Source organism: Balaenoptera ricei, chromosome 10 (genome assembly GCF_028023285.1).
Source record: "Balaenoptera ricei isolate mBalRic1 chromosome 10, mBalRic1.hap2, whole genome shotgun sequence".
Classification (NCBI taxonomy): domain Eukaryota; kingdom Metazoa; phylum Chordata; class Mammalia; order Artiodactyla; family Balaenopteridae; genus Balaenoptera; species Balaenoptera ricei.
In genome coordinates, this window is record NC_082648.1 from 17,986,528 (window position 1) to 18,010,886 (window position 24,359).

Here is a 24,359-nt window from a genome sequence, read left to right on the forward strand (position 1 = left end):
TTCTGTGTAACCTGTGTTATAAAGGAAACTTCTAATAAAAACTTCATCCATTCGAACATGTGAGCTACTTCTCCAAGAAACTCATGTTACATGGTGATAAATCTTTTCTACGTCGCAAAAATAGCCTCTTTTTATTTTTCAATTATTTTCCCTCAGTAACAGAAACAATGGAAAGCTGGATCAGATAACCAAAATAACTAGTTTGAAGGCTGGAGGAAATGCCAAAGGTTTGTTCAATTTTCTGTGGTCATGGCTTATCTTACACAGACCTCCTGTCTATGTATTATGTTTGCAAGGAGCAGCCAAATTTCATCTGACAGCCCGGTGGTAATTCCTATTTGATAAGAGACTGCTCCAAGTCCCCCCAGATCTTCAAATCAATTTGCAAAAGTTTATAATAAACAATCACTATGTCAAAAATGAAGAAGTCCAGGGTGGGGTGTTCACTTGGCCCGTGAAGCCGTCCATACAGGCCAATATAAAGCAGATACTTGATGTTTATCCAATCAATCTGATCATTCCAATATGCCAAACCAGGAAAATCAGATAATTGAGTCAGACAGCAACATCTGAGCTACACTAATCAAAGGATACAGCAATCAGAGCCAAATAATTACCTCACTTTGAGTTATGTAGCCTTGACCCAAATGCCATGCACAGGAGGACCTGCGCTGAATAGCAACGCACTGAGGCGGGACTAAGCAGACAGAGAAACAGGACTACCCTGGTGATGACCCTTTTAGAGATGGACAGAGTGAATAATTAAGGTAGGATGACTCATAGGGTTATAGGATTTACTGAGATAGTGGATTTCAACTGTAAACAGATATATCCAATTCTGTATTTGCATTGTTAGGTGGATTTTCACCCACTCATTCAGAAACATTCATCAAGCACGAGCACTAAGTGAGAGAGACATTAGAATATATATGTCCGAATAAGACACGACCTCTGCCCTAGAGGAGCCCATTGTTTAGTGAAGGAGGGAAGCATGGTATGAACAAGTAAGGAAGGCACAACACAGAAGCCAATCATAACGGCCCTATGCGCAAAATGCTACATGAACATAAAGGAAGGCGATGATTTGGACTGATCAGAGGATCAGAATGGCAGGGGAATGGGGTGGAGGGTGGGGAAAGATGGATTAAGTAAGTTTCACAAAGGACTAGGAAGATGGTCTGAGTGAGGTTTTAAGAAATGGGCTGAATTTTTCAGGTGAACAAGGGGGGACAAAGCACTGGAGGTACCAGGAACAACACGAGCAAAGGAACAGAAATGAGAAAACTCAACATGTTCAGGGGCTGTAGGAGACAGGGTCTTCTCCCTAGAGGGCTGTGGTGATGGAGAGATTGGGGGTGGGGGGTGGGGGGGCGTTTGGACCAAAGCCTGTGGACTCCATTTGAGATGAACATCAAACACTTCACTGTGACAAAGTGCTTTGTCTGGGGCTCTTCTCACTCTTCCTTTAGTTTGGGGATATTGCTGCAGATATACTCTTAAAGAGTTTGTAAATGGAGTTGGCAACAATCTGAAGCAGCAGTGAAAGGGGAGGGGTGGAAATGCAGCGAACATTCTTTCTGTGTGTTTCTATTTGGCAAGAACCCTTCTGTTTTCCTAATGGAAACTTTGACACACTCAGTCTGTATCTTTTCATCCACATCCAGCTCATCTTTTGAACATTCTTAGACCTTTATTCTGTCAGACCAAAAAAAAAAAAATCAGGAAAGGTCACTGAAATCTCAGTCTAATTTAACTGTGATCCTTTGGTGGTAAACTACTTGAGGGAGTTCACGGCTCCCTGTGAGTACACCACGAACCCTGAACGCAGGGGAGGAAAGCAGCCTAATCAGTAAATACGAACTTTCCAAAGCACTGAGGACTCTGGGGACTCTTACTAGCCTGAAAGTAAGGAAGAAATAATGGAAAAGAATGTATTTGATTCTTAACCACAAGTTACCAAATGTAAAGATTCTATAATTTTTTTCATGGTAGCAAAATCTTCCCCACATTGTAAAACTTCCTTTGGTTTAAAAGTGCTGATATTGGTGGTACGTTATATTTACTTTAAAAATGAACCCTGGAAGATCTAAATCTGGATGAGTCTGATGCATGTACTGCTACATAAAAGTTGGGTTGTCTTTCGTGTCTTCCAATCATCATTCACGTCTTAGGTGTCATGTAATAGTTTGTCTTTCTTATAGCTCTCTAGAATTTTCCTGATGTAAAATTAGAAATAGTCAAGCCAAATTCTGCTCATGTGTCTGGTGAAGAAGGTAAGTGAAAAAACTAAACCTTGACTTTTGATCAAGTTTCTCTTTCATGCTAAATCATCATTTCCTTCAAGATGCTTTACGTGATTCCAGTCCTCAGCACTCTCGGAAAATGACCTGACCTTGTTCTTCACGAAGAAAATAGAGGTTGTTTTCTGTTGAACCCATCAACTCTTCCACCAACCAGCTTGCCTGAATCCGGTCACTGATTGTCCCCCACCTGCCATGTTATCCCATCCATTTTCTCTGTGGTATTTATCTTGGTTAGAAACAAAAGGCCATGTCTTTGGAGTCTTTCTATATCCGCAGCAAGAGTAGCACCTAGCATGTGTTCAAAACTCAAATAAATTAACTTGAAAGGACTTGTTTGGTGAAAAATGTAATTTTTAATATGGTGTACTTATGAGTACCACTGGGCATTGCTGGCTACTATTAGAACATAAATCTTATCTTAATATCTACATTCAAAGTCAATAAATGGTTTTACTATCTCCAATAAGAGGCACTGCACATTCTGATGGGAAAACACACCACTGTGGAAAGTATAAATGCTTCACAATGAAACCTAGGTAGATTTATGTAGAAATTCTGTGATGCATGTTGTAGATGGTGGCTGTATCTTTATATTCTACTTTTTGCCTCAGTTATATGTATATATATACATATGTGTAATACAAATATTTCTTAGGTTAGAAAAATCTCTAATTGAAATCAATACAGATCACAACTAACTGCTGAACAATCATCTAAAGGAAGACACTGGAACTCACCGAAAGAGATACCTCATATCCAAAGACAAAGGAGAAGCTGCAATGAGATGGTAGGAGGGGTGCAATCACAATAAAATCAAGTGCCATAACCGCTGGGTGGGTGACTCACAAACTGGAGAACACTTATACCACAGAAGTCCACCCACTGGAGTGAAGGTTCTGAGCCCCACATCAGGCCTCCCAACCTGGGGGTCCAGCAACGGGAGGAAGAATTCCCAGAGAATCAGACTTTGAAGGCTAGCAGGATTTGACTGCAGGACTTTGACAGGACTGGGGGAAACAGCGACTCCAATCTTGGAGGGCACACACAAAGTAGGGTGTGCATCAGGACCCGGGGGGAAGGAGCAGTGATCCCATAGAAGACTGAACCAGACCTACCAGTTAGTGTTGTAGGGTCTCCTGCAGAGGCGGGGGGTGGCTGTGGCTCACCATGGGGACAAGGACACTGGCAGCATAAGTTCTGGGAAGTACTCCTTGGCATGAGCCCTCCCAGAGTCCGCCATTAGCCCCACCAAAGAGCCTGTAGCCTCCATTGCTGGGTTGCCTCAGGCCAAACAACGAACAGGGAGGGAACTCAGCCCCACCCATCAGCAGACAAGCAGATTAAAGTTTTACTGAGCTCTGCCCACTAGAGCAACACCCAGCTCTACCCACCACCAGTCCCTTCCATCAGGAAGCTTGCACAAGCCTCTCAGATAGCCTCATCCACCAGAGGGCAGACAATAGAAGCAAGAAGAACTACAATCCTGCAGCCTGTGGAATGAAAATCACATTCACAGAAAGATAGACAAAATGAAAAGGCAGAGGACTATGTACCAGATGAAGGAACAAGATAAAAACCCAGAGAAACAACTAAATGAAGTGGAGGTAGGCAACCTTCCAGAAAAAGAATTCAGAATAATGATAGTGAAGGTGATCCAGGACCTCGGAAAAGAATGGAGGCAAAGATCGAGAAGATGCAAGAAATGTTTAACAAACACCTAGAAGAATTAAAGAACAAACAAACAGAGATGACCAATACAATAACTGAAATGAAAAATACACTAGAAGGAATCAATAGCAGAATAACTGAGGCAGAAGAACGAATAAGTGACCTGAAAGACAGACTGGTGGAATTCACTGCTGTGGAACAAAGAATGAAAAGAAATGAAGACAGCCTAGGAGACCTCTGGGACAATATTAAATGCACCAACATTTGCATTATAGAGGTCCCAGAAGGAGAAGAGAGAGAGAAAGGACCCGAGAAAATATTTGAAGAGATTATAGTTGAAAACTACTCTAACATGGGAAAGGAAATAGCCACTCAAGCTCAGGAAGCACAGAGAGTCCCAGGCAGGATAAACCCAAGGAGAAACACGCCGAGACACACAGTAATCAAACTGACAAAAATTAAAGACAAAGAAAAATTATTAAAAGCAACAAAGGAAAAATGACAAATAACATACAAGGGAACTCCCATAAGGTTAACAGCTGATTTTTCTGAAGAAATTCTACAAGCCAGAAGGGAGTGGCACAAGATTTTTAAAGTGATGAAAGGGAAGTACCCACAACCAAGATTACTCTATCTGGCAAGGATCTCATTCAGATTCAACAGAGAAATCAAAAGCTTTACAGACAGGCAAAAGCTAACAGAATTCAGCACCACCAAACCAGCTCTACAACAAATGTTAAAGGAACTTCTCTAAGTGGGAAACACAAGAGAAGAAAAGGACCTACAAAAACAAACCCAAAACAATTAAGAAAATGGTACTAGGAACATACATATTGATAATTACCTTAAATGTGAATGGATTAAATGTTCCAACCAAAAGACACAGGCTCGCTGAATGCATACAAAAACAAGATCCATCTATATGCTGTCTACAAGAGACCCACTTCAGACCTAGGGACACATACAGACTGAAAGTGAGGGGATGGAAAAACATATTCCATGCAAATGGAAATCAAAAGAAAGCTGGAATAGCATTAATCATATCAGATAAAATTGACTTTAAAATAAAGAATGTTACAAGAGACAAGAAAGGACACTACATAATGATCAAGGGATAAATCCAAGAAGAAGATATAACAATTGTAAATATATATGCACCTAACAGAGGAGCACCTCAATACATAAGGCAAATGCTAACTGCTATAAAAGAGGAAATCTAGAGTAACACAATAATAGTGGGGGACTTTAACACCTCACTTACACCAATGGACAGATCATCCAAACAGAAAATTAATAAGGAAACAGAAGCTTTAAATGATACAACAGACCAGATAGATTTAACTGATATTTAGAGGACATTCCATTGGAAAACAGCAGATTACACTTCCTTCTCAAGTGCACATGGAACATTCTCCAGGGTAGATCACATCTTGGGTCACAAATTAAGCCTCGGTAAATTTAAGAAAATTGAAAACATATCAAGCATCTTTTCCAACCACAGCGCTATGAGATTAGAAATAAATTACAGGGGGAAAAAAAGTAAAAAACACAAACACATGGAGGCTAAACAATGCGCTACTCAATGACCAAAAGTAAAAAACACAAACACATGGAGGCTAAACAATGCGCTACTCAATGACCAAGAAATCATTGAAGAAATCAAAGAGGAAATCAAAAAATACCTAGAGACAAATGACAATGAAAACACGATGATGTGAAACCTATGGGATGCAGCAAAAGCAGTTCTAAGCAGGAAGTTTATAGCAATACAATCCTACCTTAAGAAACAACTCAAATGAACAATCTAACCTTAAACCTAAAGGAATTAAAGAAAGAAGAACAAACAAAACCCAAAGTTAGCAGAAGGAAAGAAATCATAAAGATCAGACCAGAAATAAATGAAAAACAAATGAAGGAAACAATAGCAAAGATCAATAAAACAAAAAGCTGGTTCTTTGAGAAGATAAACAAAACTGATAAACCTTTATTTAGCCAGACTCATCAAGAAAAAGAGTGAGAGGACTCAAATCAAAAAAATTACAAAAGAAAAAGGAGAAGTTATAATGGACACTGCAGAAATACAAAGCATCATAAGAGACTACTACAAGTAACTCTATCTATGCCAATAAAATGAACAACCTGGAAGAAATGGACAAATTCGTAGAAAGGTATAACCTTCTAAGACTGAACCAGGAAGAAATGGAAAATATGAACAGACAGATCACAAGTAATGAAATTGAAACTGCGATTAAATTTGCCAACAAACAAACGTCCAGGACCAGATGGCTTCACAGGTGAATTCAATCAAACATTTAGAGAAGAGGTAACACCCATCTTTCTCAAGCTCTTCCAAAAAAGAAAATTACAGACCAATATCACTGATGAATATAGATGCAAAAATCCTCAACAAAATATTAGCAAACAGAGTCCAACAACACATTAAAAGGATCATACACCACGATCAAGTGGGATTTATTCCAGGGATGCAAGGATTCTTCAATATATGCAAATCAGTCAATGTGATACACCATATTAACAACTGAAGAAGAAAAACCATATGATCATCTCAGTAGATGCAGAAAAAGCTTTCGACAAAATTCAACACCCATCTATGATAAAAACTCTCCAGAAAGTGGGCAGAGAGGGAACCTATCTCAACATATAAAGGCCATATACCACAAACACACAGCAAACATCACCCTCAATGGTGAAAAACTGAAAGCATTTCCTCTAAGATCAGGAACAAGACAAGGATGTCCACTCTTGCCACTATTATTCAACATAGTTTTGGAAGTCCTAGCCATGGCATTCAGAGAAGAAAAAGAAATAAAAGGAATACAAATTGGAAAAGAAGAAGTAAAACTGTAACTGTTTGCATATGACATGATACTATACATAGAGAATGCTAAAGATGCCACGAGAAAACTACTAGAGCTAATCAATGAAATTGGTAAAGTTGCAGGATACAATATTAATGCACAGAAATCTCTTTCATTCTTATACACCAACAATGAAAGATTAGAAAGAGAAATTAAGGAAGCATTCCCATTCACCACTGCAACAAAAAGAATAAAATACCTAGGAATAAACCTACCCAAGGAGGTAAAAGACCTGTACTCCGAAAACTATAAGTCACTGATGAAAGAAATCAAAGATGACACAAACAGATGGAGAGCTACACCATGTTCTTGATGAAAATGACTATACTACCCAAAGCAATCTACAGATTCAATGCAATCCCTATCAAATTACCAATGGCATTTTTTACAGAACTAGAACAAAAAATCTTAAAATTTGTATGGAGACATAAGAGACCCTGAAGAGCCAAAGCTATCTTGAGGGAAAACAACAGTGTTGGAGGAATCAGACTGCCTGACTTCAGACTATACTACAAAGCTATAGTAATCAAGACAATATGGTGCTGGCACTAAAACAGAAACATGGATCAATGGAACAGGATAGAAAACCCAGAGATAAACCTATGCACCTATGGTCAACTAATCTATGACGAAGGAGGCAAGGATATACAATAGAGAAAAGACAGTCTCTTCAATAAGTGGTGCTGAGAAAACTGGACAGCTACATGTAGAAGAATGAAATTAGAACTCTCCCTAACACTATACACAGAAATAAACTCAAAATGGATTAAAGACCTAAATGTAAGACCAGACACTATAAAACCGTTAGAGGAAAACATAGGAAGAACACTCTGACATAAATCACAGTAATATCTTTTTTGACTCACCTCCTAGAGTAATGGAAATAAAAACAAAAATAAACAAATGGGACCTAATGGAACTTAAAAGCTTTTGCACAGGAAAGGAAACCATAAACAAGACGAAAAGACAACCCTCAGAGTAGGAGAAAATATTTGCAAATGAATCAATGGACAAAGGATTAATCTGCAAATATATGAACAACTCATGTAGCTCAACATTAAAAAAACAAACAACCCAATCAAAAAACAGGCAGAAGACCTATATAGACATTTCTCTAAAGAAGACATACAGATGGCCAAGAGGCACATGAAGAGATGCTCAACATCACTTATCATTAGAGAAATGCAAATCAAAACTACAATGAGGTATCCCCTCACATTGGTTAGAATGGGCATCATCAGAAAATCTACAAACAACAAATGCTGGAGAGGGTGTGAAGAAAAGGGAACCCTCTTGCATTGTTGGTGGGAATGTAAATTGATACAGCCACTATGGAGAACAGTACGGAGCTTCCTTAAAAAACTAAAAATAGAACTACCATACGACCCAGCAATCCCACTACTGGGCATATACTCAGAGGAAACCATAATTCAAAAAGACACATGCACCCCAATGTTCACTGCAGCACTATTTACAATAGCCAGGTCATGGAAGTAACCTAAATGCCCATCAACAGACAAATGGATAAAGGAGATGAGGTACATATATACAATGGAATACTACTCAGACATAAAAAAGAATGCAATTGGGTCATTTGTAGATACGTGGATGGATCTAGAGACTGTCATACAGAGTGAAGTAAGTCAGAAAGAGAAAAACAAATATCGTATACTAACGCATATATGTGGAATCTAGAAAAATGATACAGATGAACTGGTTTGCAAGGCAGAAATAGAGACACAGATGTAGAGAACAAATGTATGGACACCAAGGGGGGAAAGCGGGGTGGGGGGTGGTGGTGGGATGAACTGGGAGATTGGGATTGACATACATACACTAATATGTATAAAATGGATAACTAATAAGAACCTGCTGTATAAAAAAGTTAATTATTTTTAAAAAAGAAATCAATACATGTTTGCATTTAGCACTGCAGAAAGATATAATACTTTAAGATGCTGATTTTCTAGAGTAAATGAAACATTCAATGATGCCACCTTCTCTTCTGATTTTACCTGAACAGGGAAAACAGGGTCAGGTAATTCTTTGTGTATTAAGCAAACACTCTTGATGAAAAGCTTGGGATATTACTCTGTTTACCAACATTCAAGAAAACTGATTAAATCCTAAAATAACTTTGGTGTAATAATATTTCTTTTAGTATTATTATTAATACATTTATTTTAACTTCTATGTTGGGTGCTTTTCTGCTAACCACTGTGGTTAATGTTTACACGCATTATATCAATTAGTCCAACAAGCCTAAGAAGCGAAACTGATTTCCCCATTTCAGAGATGGGGCTAAGGAATTTAAAAGCCTGGTCTAAATCCCACAGCTAGTATCGTTCCAACATGGCGCTTAATTCTTTCTTTATTCTTACTAAAATTTCAAAAGATTAAACTCTGTGATCATTTACTGCCACGTTTTTCTTACTACTAGTTTAGAACACGGCCACGCACACAGCAGGCATCCAAAAACGGGAGCAATGATCATTTATATGTAGGTAAATATTTGTTGATGATGTAACTGCCTAATCAACAAAAGGAAAACATGTTTACTCACCTAAATGCCCGAATAGTGGTGAGTCCTTCAGCGGTTTCTGAGAAGTGGCAAAGCAGAGGGAGCTGGGTAGTATCATCAAGTTCCTGGAGATCCCTAGGACAGAGACAAGTGCAAAAATAAACCTCGCACTTCTTCAGACTCAAAGACTACTGCATTCATTCTAAATTAAGGTTATTATTTGTCATCGCAACGATTTTCCTCTAGCACTCAATTAACAAGAACTTCAACAGCTTACAATCTAAAGAGGAAGAGAAAGATAAGTACGTATAATAAATACGGGTCCAGGCTGAATATTATGTGTTGTACAAAAATATCAGCTTTGTATCGCAGCTAAAGTAAACTGTTATGGGGACACAGAGGAATGAGCAATTAATTTATATGTAGGAAATGGGAAATATTTTCTTTGAGCAGGTGGAGATTTAGGCCAAATCTTAAGCATGCGGAGGGCTTCAACCAAACAGACAAGAAGAAGTGCATTCCAGCTGAGGGAACAAACAAGAGCAAGCACAGAAGACTAAATAACTGGCAAGTTCAATCTGGCTGGTGCCAGAATCCTTTGTGTTGTAGTGGGAAAAGGCTGGAAAAACAATGCGCAGGGCTAGAATGTAGAAGATCCTGGATGGTCTGGGAAAAAACACTGAGGACTAGAAATAAAATGATCAGAGCTGGGTTAAAGCAAAATAACTTGGGAGACAGTGTAAAGGATGGAAGAGAATCAGGGAGTAAAGGTAGTCTATGTAAGAAAAATTTTTAAAAGTTCTTAATTATTGTGATGTGGGTGAAATTTAAAATAAGGGGAGATTGTGAGATAGCCTACTAGAAGTAGCCTTCTAAACTGCTACAATCAACTCGTAGCAGAGTGAATAAGAGAAGAGAGCCGCACAGATATAGAAAACAAACTTACGGTTTTCAAAGGGGATGGGGGGAGAGATAAATTAGGAGTTTGGGATTAACATATACCCACTACCATATATAATGTAGGTAAAGAACAAGAACCTACTGTATAGCACAGGGAACTATACTTAATATCTGGTAATAACCTATAATGGAAAAGAATCTGAAAAAGAATATAAATATATGTGTGTGTGTGTATAACTGAATCACTTTGCTGTACACCTGAAACTAATACAACATTGTAAATTAACTATCCTTCAATTAAAAAATAAACTAAAATGAAAAAAGAGGAGAGTCAAATATGACTTGGTAATTACTCAGCAGCCTTGGAAAATGACAGTATTATTTACCAGGATGGGGGACAGAGAATAAAGATATTTGAAGAAACAGGTAACGAGTTTGGCTTCTGCCACAATGAAATTGAATCCCTGCCTAAATGGAACTTGTATTCACTGGTCCTCTGAGTGTAAATATATATTTACAGGTATATAAAGCACTCAATGAATGTCTGGTGGACAAATGCCTGAATAGGACCCTTTCCATAAAGATGCACACTCATGACAACTTTTTAAATCACATAAGCTAGACTTTCTAGAAAATAGGCTAAGATTTATACACACATTTCAAAACATGCCTCTTTTTTCTTTTCAGTCTTTTTTCTGTCTTTCTCGGGGTCTTTGGGGTCGAGGGAATGAGAGTAGCAGTGCTAACATTCACCTGCCAGAGTCAAGGGAACTGAGTACATTGTTAACGTAATCTTCAACTGTTACATAATCTTAGGCCATCCTGGGTTGCCTGGGTCATCCCACAACCAAACGCAAAGTCTTCTTTTTTTAAGTTTCTAAAATGGATTTACTCACTTCAGAAACTGCAGTGAGGGGAGGGAAAGAGAGAGGGGAGGAGGAGGATGAATATGAAGGAATGTAAAGAGTCTGCTATTTTTAAACAGAAAAGTTGCTATTTATAAATTTGACGCAAGTAACAGTTGGTCACTACATTGAGGTTTGTCATGAAGGGGAAAAAATGAGGAAGGAGGAAACTCTGCTTATAGGACTGTACTTTATGGAACCAAAAAGGTGAGGGTACCGCTTGATCTTGTATTCTTGTAAGCAGGAAATGCTTACTTACAGAGCTAACCACACATGAGGTCTTTGACTTTAGATATTCAAAATTTCATGGCATTTCCTGTAGCTAGTGCCCCACCTTCATTCCCTTTGGTGTTTACAAAATAGTCTGTTAAACTGCCTGAGCTTTCCAGCATGGCTGAGTCCTGCAGAACCTCAACATCTAGAAGGGTCTTTTTGTCTGTGAGATTTAGTATCATGTGGTCCTATTTGCAAACTTTCAGAGAATTTCAAATAAGAATGGCTTATGATCCATTATCAATGTTCATCCTTTAAAAATAATTCATCCCCTGCATATTTTAACTATCAATGTTAACGGATTATTCTTACTTATAATGAACAGAATTCACAATTCAAATTTGTAATGAACTAAGAATATTTGCCTGGCTTTTGCACTCAATTTGTAATGCCCAGGAGTGAAAACAGGCCCAAATTAGTATGAGATTGAAGTAAAACATGACTGTTGAATATCAGTGGTGAGAAGGCAAAGTGAGATTTGGAAACAGCCAGCAGAAATGAAGTATCTGAACTTTTCTGCCCCTCCAGCAAGCAGCATCAACAATAATACCAGAAAACAAAACAAAACAATAATACCAGAAGAAATGAAAGAGCGAATTTAATGGCTAGCCTCTTCCTTTTGGTCTGAATTTGCTACAAGCAAAGGGAAGAGACTAGGGATGAAAACGCATACCTAGATTTAACATAGCATTTGATTTAACATAACATTTGAAGGATCCTAATTCATAGCCCTGAGGGAGAAACAACTATATATATATTTTTTAATTAAGAAATGTTGCAGATATATCCAGAGGTTCCCAACTATAATCTTGCCTTTTCTTGTTACCTGATTTTTTTCATTTTCCCTGCACTCAAGTCCTATTAAATCTTTTCATTTTACTGAATAAACTCAATATCTGCTTTCCTATTCCAGCACTTGATCCACATATAAGGGTTACCTTACTTATTTTTTATCTTCCCAAGAGACTGTAAGTTTCTTGAGAATCGTTCCTTGCCATGTTGATCTCTTCCTCTGCCACATGGCTTACACAGTTATTTACAACACACAACGCTTGATAAGTGTTTGCTGAAATAAAGTGATTACTGCGATAATATAAAATTTACTGTATTATTTAAAGCATGGACTTCAAAGTTAAATTGGAAATTTCAAAACAACTGGTACTATATTTCACTTAATTATTCAACATCTCAGCAAATGACAAATCTTATATTAACAGAAGAATTTACAATCCATGGCTATCTTTTATTTATTTGGCTGGATATTCAAGGGCGTGTTAAATGATGCAATCTAAAAATTTCCAACCTCTTAAAGTTACAGCACTCCTACCAGACATTCAAGATTCTCTACTTTTATAGTTATCACTCTGATTTATCTCTTTAACCTCTTTTTACTTCTACTAATCTTTTATGGAGTGCATTTTACTCATTTGAAAATATTTCACTTTTTTTCCCCCCACTTGTGGAATATAACAATATTAAATCACTTATCCTTTGGGACTATATTTGATTTCATAAATTTTCTGTCAATGCCATGTTCAGAAAAAGGACAATGGAATGAAAAATTGGGCTCAATCCACTTGTTAATATAAGTCCAGAACAATGTAAGGCTCAGATAACCAATTACAGAAAGAAAATATCTCTTCAAATGAAACATAATATCAGGATATGTTTCAACAAGTTAAATTAGATTTCATTTCCAAATTCCATACCTTATCTTGAAAAATGTTACAGCCAATCTGGATCACAATCAAATACATGGGCTTTTGAAGATGAATAGTGCATTGTTTTACTTACTTAGAGGCCACTCGGAAGTATTTCTGGATAAAATAAAAGGCGACCCCAAGAGGCACAAGTGCAACCAGGAACACAGGGGTAGCATAAGAAATCATGCCAATGGCAGACACGCAGAGCAGTGTTGAGCGAGTTAGAGATTCCAAAGTTGGAGGGATATGCTGTTAAAAAGGTGGTTTGAAAGGAAAATGTTTTAGCTCAAATAAAACATCGGTTATAAGGCAACAAATCATTAATTTAATTTACTTTTAGTTTTTATAAATTTATTTATGTTATTTATTTATTTTTGGCTGCGTTGGGTCTTTGCTGCCGCACTCGGGCCCTCTCTTGTTGCGGCAAGCGGGGGCCACTCTTTGTTGCGGTGCGTGGGTTTGCAGTGGCTTCTCTTGCTGAGGAGCATGGGCTCCAGGCACGCGGGTTCAGTAGTTGTGGCACACGGGCCTAGTTGCTCTGCAGCATGTGGGATCCTCCCGGACCAGGGTTCAAACTCGTGTCCCCTGCATTGGCAGGTGGATTCCTAACCACTGTGCCACCAGGGAAGCCCCCAAATCATTAATTTTATATTAACATAGTTATATAATTAGTTCCAAAAGTAGTATACAAACATTTTCATTATAAGCAATTCATCACTCCTTCAACTTCACTCACTTCCCATTGTTTATCCATCTACCTATCTACTTATCTTTGGTCAGTTATTTACCTATCTACCTATTTATCTTGTGGGATTTTATACAAATAGCACTATACTCTAAACCTTATTTGTCCATTTGCTTGTTTTGTTTTACTGAACAAGATGGATTGTAAACCTTCCCATGCCACTATATACAAATCTATTTCTTTTTAACAGCTGCATAGCATTAAAAAACGTATTTAGCTATTCCTCTATTAATTTAATTTAATTGCTTGCTCATATTATTTGCACATTTTTCATTGGATTGTTTATCTTCCTTATTGATTTTTAGATGCCCTTTATGTATCATGGATGTTTATCCTCTTTCTTTACATATGTTGCCAGTTTTTCTCCCAATGAATCTATTACATTTTAAATATGTCTCTGATGCTTTTGGCTCAATAGAAGTTTAAAATTTTAGAGTCATTTCTGTTGGCCTTTTCTCTTATTGTTTCTGAGTTTTGTGTCTTACTTATAAAGACCTTTCCCACCCAAAATTCTAAAACTACTCTCCTACATTTTATTTTATAGTTTTATGTTTTTAGATGGCTCTCTTTATTACATGTGAATTTGCTTTGTATTTTATAGGTAGTTAACTGTCCCAACACCCTTTACTGAAAAAATATTCCTTTTCTTACTGATTCAAGATATGCTGGTGTTTCTGAGTTCTCCACTTTGTTCTTTTGATCTGCTTGCTTTCTGTGATCATCAGAGTGTTTTAATTTTATAGTATTTTTTAAGTATCTGATAGGGAAATTTTATATATATATATATATATATATATATATATATATATATATATATGATTTTTATGATTTCCAGGATTGTTGGATCACTTTTCTTCATATTATGTTTATTTTTCTTTTCATAGTTTTTGTTGTTATTATAAGTGAAATTTATTTTTCACATAATTTTTAATTGGTGTAGAGAAAGTTACTGACTTTTATATCGTACGTCTTATGTAGATATTCTGCTTAACTTTCTAGTTGGTTCTTTATTGTACTGACTGTTTTGGACTCTCTAGGTAGCAATAGTATCATCTTCCAAATAAGGAGTGTTCTGTCTCTTCTTTTCCAATATGTATTTCTTAGGAAGTGTTTTAGGTGTAGCATGACCTGACACCAATTTTGTGAAAACATCAAAATTTTTCAGCATACATTTTAGACAGCTGCATGCACCATTCTTTTACTAAATTGATGGTAATTTAGGTGTTCTTAAGGTCACTCTGGAAAATCAGAAAAGGAAAGGGCTGGATTTGCCAAGTCTTTGCTCAATCACCCTAAGGAGTCAGTTCATGGAGTGATCCAATTTCAGAGTTTGAGGTCTTTAACTTCAGGACAAACTTCTAGAGGCCTAAGGACCTAAGACTAAACTGGGCATCCTTGAAATATTCCCTAAGATATCACACCATCTAAAGTTTCTCTCATTAAAGAGCCAATCTAACAAAAGTAAAGGACATCTAAGATAGCTTGGTATTCCATTCTTTACTTCTGGGAGACACTCTGCATTAATACTAAGCTTTAAGAACTTTACAACACCTCCACTGTGAATGGAAATACAACATTGATCAAAATCACTTCTTTTTACATAAAAAATTTTAACGTTCATTCTTTGCGATTTCTCTTTATTTCATGCTGATTCTCTAAGTATCCTCTTCCACATGCATAAATGTTTTTGAATTAAGGTTTTCCTTTAAGATTTTATTCCAGAAATCATTTATGCATATATGTAATATTGATTTGAATGCAAACAGGCTTTCATTTAAGTTTTAGAAATCCTCTATTGTTAACAGGAATCATGATTTATCTTAAAATGTTATTTAGCTTACACTGAGAAATTTATTTTTGAACTTGGAAGTAACTTGGGCACTCACCTGATCAATGATATTTGTATCAGCTGAAAAGCGATTGAGAATCAGTCCCAGTGGTGTGGTATCAAAGAATCTAGGGAATGAACAGATTGGAATGTATGATAATACTAAATTATCTGGAACCTAAACACTGCTAACAGTCATTTTGGGGTCAAAAAGGTGAGAAGATCCCTATTGATCTGCTGAAAGACTGAATAAATTCTTTAAAATTTCACATTTCACTTCTGTTTAAAAATGTATGTTTTTATGATTTTTCTGTGTGGGAGTAAAGTAAATAACTACTTTTTTTACCTTATTGGTCCAAGAATGATCTTATTGAGGAGATTGTGGTGAAGATTTTTGGCAGCTGTGACACCCATCCATTCCACAGTGAGAGATGTAACAAGGCAGAGGAAAATACCTGCTCCACAGAGTATGCTAAATCCAGCCACATAGTAGGTCTAAAAAGCAGCCAACACAAGAAAGCTCATAAGAAATTATCAACTGAGTTTTTTCTTACTAGAACACCCAACATCAAAGTCTGGCAATATCAACTTCATTATCTTGCATCAATTTAGACAGTGGAAGGAGTGTAGTTCTTGGAGACTCCTTCACCTTCCTTTAAGGTTTGCCTAAGGGCAGATGAAGCCTTAGAGTCTGTTTTCTGGTTTGAAATATTCTTGACTTTTTACATCACAAAGCTCATTCTTGCTATCCCTAATCTCAGAATGACCAGCTAATTCACTGGTTAAAATCAAATACCATCAGAACAACAACAAAAGTCCGGTGTGTATATTACACATAAACAAATATATCATGTGTATAACTCCCTTGAATCCAAATCCAAGCATTATCTTTAAATGCTTCTTATGCTATATTTCAGGTCCTGCTCTAATTAACTTATTGAATCATTACAAAAGTCCTGTGACAGACATAGAGAACAGACCTCTGGTTGCCAAGGGGGAGGAGGGTGGGGTAGGTATGGATTGGGATTTGGGGATTAGCAGCTGCAAACTATTATATTTAGAATGGATAAACAACAAGGTCCTACTGTATAGCACAGGGAACTATATTTATTATCCTGTGATAAACCATAATGGAAAAGAATATGAAAAAGAATATACATATATATATATATATATACAACTGAATCACTTTGATGTACAGCAGAAATGAACACATTGTAAATCAACTATACTTCAATAAAATAAGTTAAAAACAAAAGAAAAAAACACCACAAAATTCCTGTGACATATAGAGTATTTGTATCTAACTAGATAAAAGGGTATCGCTGTTAATCTCAACATTTCACTGTACCTGATCAGCTTTTCCAGTATTGTTTATACTGTACTCTGAGGTCCATGTGGCCAGCCAGTAGTCTATAGCTACAATGACGGAATGCTTCAAAAGCTTAGAGAAAATCATCAGGAAGAGCAAGAAGAATCCTCCAGAAGTGAGGTACCGCCAACAGGTCTTCCATGGCATTTTAGTCCTCAGCCTCATTACAGTGGACATGTTATCATCCTCATCTTCCTCTTCCTCTTCCTCTGCATACAAAACACTTTTTAAATCTTCTGACAGGCAACGGGAAGATAGAATTTGTATTATCCACCCTCTACACACAAACCTCCATCAAATTTATAGGAATACAAATATTAGTCTTAGAAATTTAAAATGCTTTTAGCAGGGAAAAACTTCATTTAAAAAATAGATGAGTGCCCATCAACTGATGAATGGATAAAGAAGATGTGGTATATATACAATGGAATAATTCTCAGCCATGAAAAAGATGAAATGTCGCCATATGTGACAACATGGATGGATCTTGATGAGGATATTATGCTAAGTGAAACAAGTCAGACAGATAAAGACAAATACTGTACAATTTCACTCATATGTATAATTTAAAAAACAACCAAAAAAACCAAAATAAATGAACAACTCAAACCACACAAAAACACCCATGGATACAGAGAACAGAGTAGTGGTTACCAGAAGAGAAAGGGGTGGGGGAGGGGGATGAAATGGGTAAAAGGGATCAACTGTTTTGGTGGTGAGCATGCTGTAGGGTCTACAGAAGTAGAAATATAATGTACACATGAAACTTACATAATGTTATAAACCAATGTTACCTCAATAAAAAATAAGTTAAAAAATATGTGAAAATGAATAAATAAAAGAAAGAATGAGTGAATGAAAAAATAAACATAAAATCTATGTCTGGATGACTTAATTTGCTGATGTATTACACATCAAACTAACTAGAAATATAGACTAGAAGTTCACTAAGTTATTGAAGGAATGGTGTTGCCAATAACACTACATGACAGGCCTGCAAACATTTATAATTTTTTGAACTCTACATTTCTGAATTTGTAAAACTGCACCAGGAGGAGACAGTCTCTGAAATTTGTGCATAGCTCAAGAGGGAATAATCCATAATCTCTACGGCTAGTTTTAAATGTGGTCATGGAGGAGCATGGGCTAAAAGAAACCTTCCAGAAGGCAAAGCCAGGGAACAGAGGACAATGTGCAGGGATGTCCTCTCAGCTCTTTAAGCCACCTAGAAACTTCTAGATGGTTATCTTAAGAACATACTCCATTACAAGGACAGGGAATTTTCGTATTTCCTGAGCAGCAAAATTTGATCAATCGTATGGTCTAGTGACTGTTGTGGATTTCCCATTCTTTCTTTTCCCAAAGGCAGTTTTCATTGCAGTCATCCTGTATGCACTCCACTACTGTATAGTGAGCAGGTTGTGGGTAGGAAAGATAGATAATTTGGTTTACAGGTTATCAGACAACAGAGATCTAAGTGTGGATATGATGGGAAGACTGAGCATCACCAAGGATCCTAATATTTAAGCTGGATACAAAAAATGAACAGGTCTCAGATAATCTACCCTTTGGTAAGGGTGGGTCCAATGTGTGAGAACAGGATTCGAAATTTGCATGATCAAAGGGGTAGAAACTTGCAGACTGTGTTTCCTCAATATCTATTCTCTGTTTCCATATTAAATGAAATTTCAGCTTGCCTATGGCTGCCCAGTTAAGACAGCATTTCTTCACTTACCCAGAACCTAATCTGTCCAGATGATGAACTGGCCAATGGTTAGCAGTAGAAAAAAATATGGGCAACTACTTTCTTTTTTCCCTTCCTGGCGGCTTGAACAGACATACTGACAGCACCAGGAGGAGCAATCTACTAGGTAATACGTACCATACTGGACTCTTTGATATAAATTATTTCCTTCAACTCTGTAAGAAAAGTATTATTATCTTACTTTATACCTGAGAAAATGGATTAACACAGCAAGCCCAGGGCAGAGTCAGCCTCTCAAATGCTATATTCACTACTGAAATACTGGAGAGAGTAACTGCAATTCTAGAGGCTGTCTGTTTACAGCACCAGACATTCTTTTTGTTTGTTTGTTTGTTTTTGCTTTTGCTTTTGTGGCCATGGCATGTGGCTTGCTGGATCTTAGCTCCCTGACCAGGGATTGAATTCCAGGGCCATGGCAGTGAAAGCGCTGAGTCCTAACCACCGGACCGCCAGAGAAGTCCCCAAACATTATTTTAAAACTTTCTTAGGGGAGACCTTCAAGATGGTGGAGGACTAAGACGTGGAGATCACCTTCCTCCTCACAAATACATCAGAAATACATCTACATGTGGAACAACTCCTACAGAACACCTACTGAACGCTGGCAGAAGACCTCAGACTTCCCAAAAGGCAAGAAAATCCCCACGTACCTGGGTAGGGCAAAAGAAAAAAGAAAAAACAGAGACAAAAGTATAGGGACGGGACCTGCACCTCTGGGAGGACGCTGTGAAGGAGGAAACATTTCCACACACTAGGAAGCCCCTTCACTGGCGGAGACGGGGTGTGCAGAGGAGAAGCTTCGGAGCCATGGAGGAGAGCGCAGCAACAGGGGTGCAGAGGGCAAACAGAGATTCCCACACAGAGGATTGGCGCCAACCAGCGCTCACCAGCCTGAGAGGATTCTCTGCTCACCCACCAGGGCGGGTGGGGGCTGGGAGCTGAGGCTCGGGCTTTGGAGGTCGGATCCCAGGGAGAGGACTGGGGTTGGCTGCATGAACAGAGCATGAAGGGGGCTAGTGCACCACAGCTAGCTGGGAGGAAGTCCGGGAAAAAGCCTGGACCTGCCTAAGAGGCAAGAGACCATTGTTTCGGGGTGCACGAGGAGAGGGGATTCAGAGCACCGCCTAAATGAGCTCCAGAGATGGGCGTGAGCCACGGCTATCAGCTTGGACCCCAGAGATTGGCATGAAATGCTAACGCTGCTGCTGCAGCCACCAAGAATCCTGTGTGCGAGCACAGGTCACTCTCCACACCGCCCCTCCCACCGGAAGCCTGCACAGCCCGCCACTGCCAGGGTCCCATGATCCAGGGACAACTTCCCTGGGAGAACACACGGCAAGCCTCAGGCTGCTGCAAAGTCACGCTGGCCTCTGCTGCCGCTGGCTCGGCCCCGCATTCCAATTATAACTACTGTACCCTTCCCTTCCCCCGGCCTGAGTGAGCCAGAGCTCCCTAATCAGCCACCGGTTTAACCCCGTCCTGTCTGGGTGGGGAACAGATGCCTGAGCTTGATCTACATGCAGAGGTGGGGCCAAAACCAAAGCTGAACCCTGGGAGCTGTGCAAACAAAGAAGAGAAAGGGAAATCTCTCCCAGCAGCCTCAGGAGCAGTGGATTAAATCTCCACAATCAACTTGACGTACCCTGTGTCTGTGGAATACCTGAATAGACAACAAAGCATCCCAAAATTGAGGCAGTGGACATTGGAACAACTGTAGACTTGGGGTTTGCTGTCTGCGGCTGACTAGTTACTGATCTTTATGTTTATCTTAGTATCGTTTTTAGCACTTATTATCATTGGTGGATTTGTTTATTGGTTTGGTTGCCCTCTTCTTTTTTTTAATTACTTTTTAATTTTAATATTTTTTTTAATTTTTAAAAATTTTAATTGTTTTATATTATAATTTTTCTTTCTCTTTTTCTCCCTTTTCTTCTGAGCTGTGTGGCTGACAGGGTCTTCATGCTCTGGCCTGATGTCAGGCCTGAGTCTCTGAGGTGGGAGAGCCGAAATCAGAACATTGGACCACCAGAGACCTCTAGGCCCCACGTAATATCAATCAGTGAGAGCTCTCCAAGAGGTCTCTGTCTCAACGCTGAGACCCAGCTCCACCCAACGGCCAGCAAGCTCCAGTGCTGGACGTCCCATGCCAAACAACTAGCAAGACAGGAACACAACCCCACCCATTAGTAGAGAAGCTCCCTAAAATCATACTAAGTAGACAGACACCCCAAAACACAACACTGGACATAGCCCTGCCCACCAGAAAGACAAGATCCAGCCCCACCCACCAGAACACAGGCACCAGTCCCCTCCACCAGGAAGCCTACACAAACCACTGAATCAACCTTACCCACTGGGGGCAGACACCAAAAACAACAGGAACTACAAACCTGCAGCCTGTGTTAACCCTAAACACAGTAAGTTAAGCAAAATGGGAAGACAGAGAAATACGCAGCAGATGAAGGAACAAGGTAAAAACCCACCAGACCAAACAAATGAAGAGGAAATAGGCAGTCTACCCGAAAAAGAATTCAGAGTAATGACAGTAAAGATGATCCAAAATCTTGGAAAAAGAACAAAGAAAATACAAGAAACATTTAACAAGGACCTAGAAGAACTAAAGAGCAAACAAACAATGATGAACAACACAATAAATGAAATTAGAAATTCTCTAGAAGGAATCAATAGCAGAATAACTGAGGCAGAAGAACGGATAAATGACATGGAAGATAAAACAGTGGAAATAACTATCACAGAGCAGAATAAAGAAAAAAGAATGAAAAGAATTGAGGACAGTCTCAGAGACCTCTGGGGCAACAGTAAATAAACCAACATTCGAATTATAGGGGTCCCAGAAGAAGAAGAGAAAAAGAAAGGGTCTGAGAAAATATTTGAAGAGATTATAGTTGAAAACTTCCCTAATATGGGAAAGGAAATAGTCAATCAAGTCCAGGAAGCGCAGAGTCCCATACAGGATAAATCTAAGGAGAAACACACCAACAATTATTAATCAAACTATCAAAAATTAAATACAAAGAAAAAACATTAAAAGCAGCAAGGGAAAAACAACAAATAACATACAAGGGAATCCCCATAAGGTTAACAGTTGATCTTTCAGCAGAAACTCTGCAAGCCAGAAGGGAGTGGCAAGACATATTTAAAGTGATGAAAGGGAAAAAACTACAACCAAGATTACTCTACCCAGCAAGGATCTCATTCAGATTCAACAGAGAAATTAAAACCTTTACAGACTAGCAAAAGTTAAGAGAATTCAGCACCACCAAACCAGCTTTACAACAAATGCTAAAGGAACTTCTCTAGGCAGGAAACACAAGAGAAGGAAAGGACCTACAAAAACCAACCCAAAACAATTAGGAAAATGGTAATAGGAACATACATATCGATAATTACCTTAAATGTAAATGGATTAAATGCTCCAACCAAAAGACATAGACTGGCTGAGTGGATACAAAAACAAGACCCATATATATGCTGTCTACAAGAGACCCACTTCAGACCTAGGGACACAACAGACTGAAAGTGAGGGGATGGAAAAAGATATTCCCTGCAAATGGAAATCAAAAGAAAGCTGGAGTAGCAATTCTGATAAAATACAAAATAGACTTTAAAATAAAGACTATTACAAGAGACAAAGAAGGACACTACATAATGATCAAGGGATCAATCCAAGAAGAAGATATAACAATTGTAAATATTTATGCACCCAACATAGGAGCACCTCAATACATAAAGCAAATGCTAACAGCCATAAAAGGGGAAATCGACAGTAACACTATGATAGTAGGGGACTTTAACACCCCACTTTCACCAATGGACAGATCATCCAAAATGAAAGTAAATAAGGAAACACAAGCTTTAAATGATTTTAAACAAGATGGACTTAACATATTTATAGGATATTCCATCCAAAAACAACAGAATACACTTTCTTCTCAAGTGCTCATGGAACATTCTCCAGGATTGATCATACCTTGGGTCACAAATCAAGCCTTGGTAAACTTAAGAAAATTGAAATCGTATCAAGTATCTTTTCTGACCACACTGCTATGAGACTAGATATCAATTACAGGAAAAACACTGTAAAAAATACAAACAAATGGAGGTTAAACAATACACTACTAAATAACCAAGAGATCACTGAAGAAATCAAAGAGGAAATAAAAAAATACCTAGAAACAAATGAAAATGAAAACACTACAACCCCAAACATTCGGGATGCAGCAAAAGCAGTTCTAAAAGGGAAGTTTATAGCAATACCATCCTACCTTAAGAAACAAGAAAAATCTCAAATAAACAACCTAACCTTATATCTAAAGCAATTAGAGAAAGAAGAACAAAAAACCCCTGAAGTTAGCAGAAGGAAAGAAATCATAAAGATCAGAGCAGAAAAAATGAAAAAGAAATGAAGGAAACAATAGCAAAGATCAATAAAACTAAAAGCTGGTTCTTTGAGAAGATGAACAAACTTGATAAACCACTAGCCAGACTCATCAGGAAAAAAAGGGAGAAGACTCAAATCAACAGAATTAGAAATGAAAAAGGAGAAGTAACAACTGACACTGCAGAAATACAAAGAATCATGTGGGATTACTACAAGCAACTATAGGCCAATAAAATGGACAACCTGGAAGAAATGGACAAATTCTTAGGAAAGCACAACCTTCTGAGACTGAACCAGGAAGAAATAGAAAATATAAACAGACCAATCACAAGCACTGAAATTGAAACTATGATTAAAAATCTTCCAAGAAACAAAAGCCCAGGACCAGATGCCTTCGCAGGTGAATTCTATCAAACATTTAGAGAAGAGCTAACACCTATCCTTCTCAAACTCTTCCAAAATACAGCAGAAAGAGGAACACTCCCAAACTCATTCACCTGGTCACCATCACCCTGATACCAAAACCAGGCAAAGATGTCACAAAAAAGAAAACTACAGACCAATATCACTGATGAACATAGATGCAAAAATCCTCAACAAAATGCTAGCAAACAGAGTCCAACAGCACATTAAAAGGATCATACACCATGATCAATTGAGGTTCATCCCAGGAATGCAAGGATTCTTCAATATACGCAAATCAATCAATGTGATACACCATATTAACAACCTGAAGGATAAAAACCATATGATAATCTCAATAGATGCAGAAAAAGCTTTTGACAAAATTCAACACCCAACTATAGTAGAAACTCTCCAGAAAGTATGCATCGAGGAAACTTACATCAACATAATAAAGGCCATATATGACAAACCCACAGCCAACATCATTTTCAATGGTGAAAAACTGAAACCATTTCCACTAAGATCAGGAACAAGACAAGGTTGACCACTCTCAGCACTATTATTTAACATAGTGTTGGAAGTTTTAGCTACAGCAATCACAGAAGAAAAAGAAATAAAAGGAATCCAAATTGGAAAAGAAGAAGTAAAATTGTCATTGTTTGCAGATGACATGATACTATACATACAGAA

The 24,359-nt window shown here is 38.0% G+C and overlaps 1 protein-coding gene across 7 annotated transcripts in view; it reads right to left on the bottom strand.

Annotated features, from left to right (window-relative positions):
- The window catches only part of ABCC9 (ATP binding cassette subfamily C member 9), a 142,512-nt gene that overhangs the window by 26,933 nt on the left and 91,220 nt on the right, over nucleotides 1-24,359 (bottom strand). For all 7 annotated transcript variants that reach the window (XM_059935421.1, XM_059935422.1, XM_059935425.1 and 4 more), the window contains 5 exons: nucleotides 17,077-17,306; nucleotides 16,072-16,220; nucleotides 15,784-15,853; nucleotides 13,244-13,401; nucleotides 9,414-9,506 (listed from right to left, as the gene is read on the bottom strand). In XM_059935421.1, the coding sequence (XP_059791404.1) occupies nucleotides 9,414-9,506; nucleotides 13,244-13,401; nucleotides 15,784-15,853; nucleotides 16,072-16,220; nucleotides 17,077-17,306 (700 nt within the window). The remainder of the gene's footprint in view (nucleotides 1-9,413; nucleotides 9,507-13,243; nucleotides 13,402-15,783; nucleotides 15,854-16,071; nucleotides 16,221-17,076; nucleotides 17,307-24,359) is intronic.